At 41.3% G+C, this 5,843-nt stretch overlaps 1 protein-coding gene across 1 annotated transcript in view; it reads left to right on the top strand.

Moving 5' to 3' along the window:
• The window catches only part of Nup160 (nucleoporin 160), a 66,948-nt gene that overhangs the window by 37,204 nt on the left and 23,901 nt on the right, over positions 1 to 5,843 (top strand). Inside the window, exons 23-26 of the mRNA XM_026787856.1 lie at positions 2,589 to 2,684; positions 2,778 to 2,872; positions 2,964 to 3,060; positions 3,153 to 3,258. Of these exons, the coding sequence (XP_026643657.1) occupies positions 2,589 to 2,684; positions 2,778 to 2,872; positions 2,964 to 3,060; positions 3,153 to 3,258 (394 nt within the window). The remainder of the gene's footprint in view (positions 1 to 2,588; positions 2,685 to 2,777; positions 2,873 to 2,963; positions 3,061 to 3,152; positions 3,259 to 5,843) is intronic.

Raw genomic sequence — 5,843 nt, 5'->3', positions numbered from 1 at the left:
CATAGCCTCTGAGCTCACTTCCTCTTCCTCCCAGCATTCTGTTCTGTTTACTCCACCCACCTATGTTTTAACCTATCAGGGCAAGCAGTTTCTTTATTTAATTAACCAATGACCTTCCTCCATCACTGGGTGGCTGACCCTTGATGTTCTCCTCTCTGGCTATTTCTCCTCCAATCCCCTTCTCCCAGTTCCAGTTCTGTCCTTCTAGATATTCTCTCTGCCTGCCAGCCCTGCCTATCTTTTTTTCCATCAGGCGTTCTAGACAGGCAAAGTATCATAGCTTCACAGAATTAAACAAGGGCAACACACCTTAAAATAATATTCCCAACACAGCAGACCATGCACCAAGCCTATGCAGCACAGTAGAGCTGGCCCTGGTGTGCGTGCAGGTGAGTCAGCCTAAGGGCACGAGAGCACGAGAACTGTCCCGGTCCCTTACTGCCTACTGCATTGGGTGAGCAAGCCAGGGCAGTGCTGGTGTTGAGGATAAGGAGAGCTGCCCGACTGACCAACCCAGCTCCCATTCAGGCTCAGAACCCCATATCCACCCAAACTGTGAGCTGCTGGAGCACATGAAAGGGCCAGTTCTGCAGATCCAAAGCTACGAGATCTATCCAAGAGGAGTCCCGGAGAGGGCCCAATATCGACAATGTAGCAGAAGCTGAGAGGCCTCAAGCCAGACCAATAACTCATTGCAGTGGACATCTGCAAATAAAGATATATAGGCTAGAGGACTTACTGTGCGACTCACTGTGTCACACTGCGGCTTCCACAGTGGTACTTTTTTTTCCTGTCTTTTAAGTTTTATTTTGGGGGTGGAGATCAAAGGACATAGAGTGAATATCAAAGGATAGGGAGATGAATGGGATCAGGATGCAGGATGTGAAATCCATAAAGTACCAATAAAAAGTGGGGGGGGGGAGAAAATTTTGAATTTCAGATTTTTATGATCAACCTGTAGTAAAATTGTAGTTATTCTTTCAAAATCACTTCCTTGATTTTTGAGTGGGAAAGAGACTAGGGGTGTGTGTGTGTGTGTGTGTGTGTGTGTGTGTGTGTGTGTGTGTGTGTCTAGCAAGCAAAACTAATCTATAACTGTCATTGTGTGTGTGTGTGTGTGGTGATGTTACTAAATATTTGATAGAAGCAAAGCAGATCAAGGGGATAGATGAAATGTTACCTTGTTATTAAACTATCTTGGAAACTGTAGTGGTAAAACCTGTATTTTCGATGTGGGAATTGGAATACCAAGACTGAGTAAACTTGGACATGTTATCCTTTACTGATAAGTCTGTAAAGTCTTCTTCCGTCTGCCGTGAGAGCACCATAGAGGCTTCGGTAATCAGTGTGATTTTTGTACTCTCAGCTTACTGGGTGCAAATGTAAGGACGCAGACATTTCCATTTCTTTGGGAACTTTTCATTACTTCATCACACCTGTCCATAGGGAAAGAACAAATGTTTCCTGCCTATGGTCTCAGTATTTGGGAGACTAAGACATAAGGATTGCTTGAGTTCAGGAGTTCCATTAACTCTGGTAATATAATAAAGCCCTGTCTATTAAATAAATAAATGAATGAATGAATGAATGAATGAATGAATGAATAAATAAAGTGGCCAAAAGCCCTGTATGATCTATTGTTCATTAGTAGTGGTTCTTAGAAGTTCTGTAGAGAATGTTTGAATTATCTCTTAAATTTCAGCCTAACAGTAGCAAGCAAAATTAATCTATAGCTAGGGCCTATTGTTGTTGTAGTAGCATTTTCTGGTAAAACAAATGGATTTTATGCTGAGCTGTGGTTGGATGGGTTGGTTAGTTGACTGGTTGGGTTTTGGTGTAGCATCTCCTATAGCCCAGACTGGCTGAACTCACTCTCGCTCTTCCTCTTACCTTCACTTCCCAAATCCAGGATTACAGATATACACTATAATGCCCTGCACAGCTGAAAATTCTTTTTTTTTTTTAAGATTTATTTATTATGTATACAACATTCTGCCTCCATGTATGCCCACATGCCAGAGTAGGGCACCAGATCTCATTACAGATGGTTGTGAGCCACCATGTGGTTGCTGGAATTGAACTTAGGACCCCTGGAAGAGCAACCAGTGCTCTTAACCTCTGAGCCATCTCTCCAGCCCAGCTGAAAATTCTTAAATATTATCCAAATTATTCTGTCCATCTTGGCACCTTGCCCTGTGATGCTAGTTAACTGAACAGGCCCTCATGTTAACACACTGTCTCTCTCCGCGAGGTCTCTGCCGCGGAGCCACACTTCAGTTCCTTTGTCAGCACAACTCATTTCTCGTGATCTCACCTAATTATCTTTTCTGGGTAACTTAGAACCATTAGAGTTCTGCTGTCAGGTGAATTTTTTTAATCTGTATGCTTCTGTGTGTGTGAATTCCAGTGCCCAAGGAGGCTGGGGTTCTCCCCAGAGCTAAAGTTATAGACAGATGTATGCTATCTGATGTGAGTGCTGGGAGTTGAACTTAGTTAGGTACACTGCCAGAGCTAACATGCTCTGAACCGCTGAGCCCTCTTGGGCCCCCAGTCACATGAATTTTAACACAAATTTCTTAACTTTGTAGGTTTTAAGTCTACTGGGTATTGTTGGATTGCCTGAACTGATTATCCAGCTGGCTACGGTAGCAATTACTGAAACTGGTGATGACTGGAAAAGTCAGGTACAAACTAACTAAGTTTGATTGTTTAACTTAAGATTTGTTATCGATACTGTATTTTAATTTCTAATGCTCTTTTTTTGATATTTGGATCAGGCTATTTTAAGAACATGCATTTTCAAACATCATTTGGACTTGGGTCACAATAGCCAAGCATATGAGGCCTTAACCCAAATTCCTGATTCCAGCAGGTAATCAGTCTCCTTGTCACTTTTAGAGAAGACAGTTTACAGGCTTGTTTAACTTGCTAAGACAATTTGCCCTCATCTTCTCTCCTTGCAGTCAGCTGGACTGCTTGCGACAACTAGTGGTGGTTCTTTGCGAGCGCTCCCAATTGCAGGACCTCGTGGCGTTCCCCTATGTGAATCTGCATAATGAGGTGATTAGTCTGTCCACTTTTGTCGAGTAACAAGTCTTTTCATTGCCGTAATTGTTATTAACTTCAAGATCTTATTGCTCGTCTTTTGATAGGTTGTAGGAATAATTGAATCACGTGCTAGAGCTGTGGACCTTATGACTCACAATTACTACGAACTTCTCTATGCTTTTCACATCTACCGCCACAATTACCGAAAAGGTGAGCAACTAAACTGGAACCTGGGTGTTGAAAGCAACTTTATGGGTGTAGTCATATTTCCAAAGATATTATTTGACATATATTTTAGTTATATTTAAGTACAAAACTAGTGTTAACCTTTTGATGATTATCTAGTAACACTAGGAAAATATATACTTGTCCAGTAACATTGAAAAGCTGGGGCTGGGGAGATAACTCATGTTGAGAGTGCTCCTACTCCACCAGAGGACCTCAGTTCAGTTCCCAGCACCCACATGGCAGCTCACAACTGTTTGTAACTCCAAAATCTGACACACTCACACAGACATACAAGACAGATTTAAAAAAAAAAAACACAAAGCACATGAAATAAAGATAAATTTTTAAGAAATCGTGCCATGTTTAAAAGAATTGATTGTGCATGTGTTCCCATTCTAGAACATTTTCAAGTGAATTCCATGGAGCTGGTGCTCTGCGCATTTCCTTCTGATTGTGAAGGGAACATTGGCTTTCTCAAACTGAAAGCACTTTGTGCTCCTTCATGTTTAGCTCCTGTGCTCTTTGTGTGTGTACTGGTGTGTGTGTGTGTGTGTGGGGAACATTGGCTTTCTCAAACTGAAAGCACTTTGTGCTCCTTCATGTTTAGCTCCTGTGCTCTTTCACGTTTGACTGTCTCCAAGCAGTCATCTGAGTATAATATATAGTCTTCCCTATTATCAGTTGTTGAATTATCATGTCCCTTCAGTGTTATTCAAATTCTTTTAAAAGAGATGACAATTTGATGTTTAGAAGTATAATTAAATGAAAGCTGGATAGTGGTAGCAATAGGAGGCAGAGGCAGGCAGATCTCTGTGAGTTCAAGGCCAGCCTAGTCTACAGATTGAATTCCAGGACAACCAAGGCTACATAAACACTGAGAAACCCTGTCTTGAAAAACCAAATTAAAATTAAATAAATAATTAAATGAACAACTTGACTTTAACCCCAGAACTCCAGAGGCAAGTGAATCTCTGTGAATTGGAGGTCTGCATGGTCTACATAAGGCACTTCAGGCCAGCCAATAATAAATAATGAAACTTTGTCTCAAAAAAAAAAAATAAAAAGTAAATAAATAGCCTGATGGTGGTGGCACACGCCTTTAATCCCAGGGCTCTGGAAGCAGAGGCAGGTGGATCTCTGTTAGAGGCCAGCTTGGTTTACAAGAGCTAGTTCCAGGACAGCTACGGCTGATACCCAGAGAAACCCTGTCTCAGAAAACAAAAATAAGTGAAAAAACAAATAAGCAGAAAAAGTTATCAAATGAGTACGCATTGTAGTGTATACCTTTAATCCCAGCACTTGGAAGGTTGAGGAACTGGGATCATGAGTTCATGGATAGCCTGTGTTGGATAAACCTTTGGTCAAAAATTTTTTTAGGGGGCTGGAGAGATGGCTCAGAGGTTAAGAGCATTGCCTGCTCTTCCAAAGGTCCTGAGTTCAATTCCCAGCAACCACATGGTGGCTCACAACCATCTGTAATGAGGTCTGGTGCTCTCTTCTGGTCTGCAGGCATACACACACAGACAGAATATTATATACATAATAAATAAATAAATAAATATTTAAAAAAAATTTTTTTTAGGGTTGACTTGATAAAACCTATTAGAGATATAGACCTGGATATAACTCTGTTGGTTGTGTGTTTGCCTAGCATGCAACAAGCTCTGGGTTATTGATCAGTACCACATAAAGGAAGAATGGTGGTACATACCACACCTAGTACCTGGGAGTTGGAGGCATGAAGATCAAAAGTTCTAGGTCATTCTTGGACCAGTGCTACATAATACCAAGTCTAAAAATAGGGTTGTAGAGTGTAGAGGGGGCGAGGGGACCTAGATTAGAGATGAAAGAGTATGAGATGGTCTGAGTGTGGTGGTGCAGAGACCAGCCTGGTCTACATAGCGAGTTCCAGGTCAACCAGTGCTACTACATAGTGAGATCCTGTCTCAAATAATAATTTTAGAGGAGATATGAGGATATAGTTCAGTCGCAGATCATTTGCCTAGCATGTTTAATACCCTAGGCTCAGTTCTCAAAACTGAAGACAAAAAAATCATTTGATAAAATGATATCTTAGTAATCTAAATTTTGACCTTCAAGATGGCTTAGCAGGCAAACGTGCTTGCTGCCTGGTGACCTGATTTTGAGTCTCATAGACCACTTCTATTTGCTGATCACGTTAAAATAAGTTACAGACATCATAACTCTTAATATATAAATACTGCAGATGACTATGGGCATTCTCTCTCTCTTTTTTTAAAGTAGCTCCTATAACTCTATAGACCAAGTTGGCCTTGAACTCAGAGATCCACCTGCTTTTTTGCCTCCCAAGTGCTGGTATTAAATGCGTGACCAACACCACTTGGTTCTTTTTCTCTCTTACTCTCTCTCTTCTCACTGTGTAGCTCTGGCTAAATAGACCAGGCTGGCCTCAAACTCACTGATATCCACCTGTCTCTGTCTCCTGAGTGCTGGGATTAAAGGCATGCGCCACCACTACAGACAACATCCTCTTATACCAAGAAAAATAAAAATGAGGGCTATAAAGGACTACAGGGTCCTGGAGA

This window comes from Microtus ochrogaster, assembly GCF_000317375.1.
Source record: "Microtus ochrogaster isolate Prairie Vole_2 chromosome 14 unlocalized genomic scaffold, MicOch1.0 chr14_random_1, whole genome shotgun sequence".
NCBI lineage: Eukaryota > Metazoa > Chordata > Mammalia > Rodentia > Cricetidae > Microtus > Microtus ochrogaster.
Note: the sequence above shows the minus strand (reverse complement) of the source record. Positions and strands in the feature narration are given on the sequence as shown.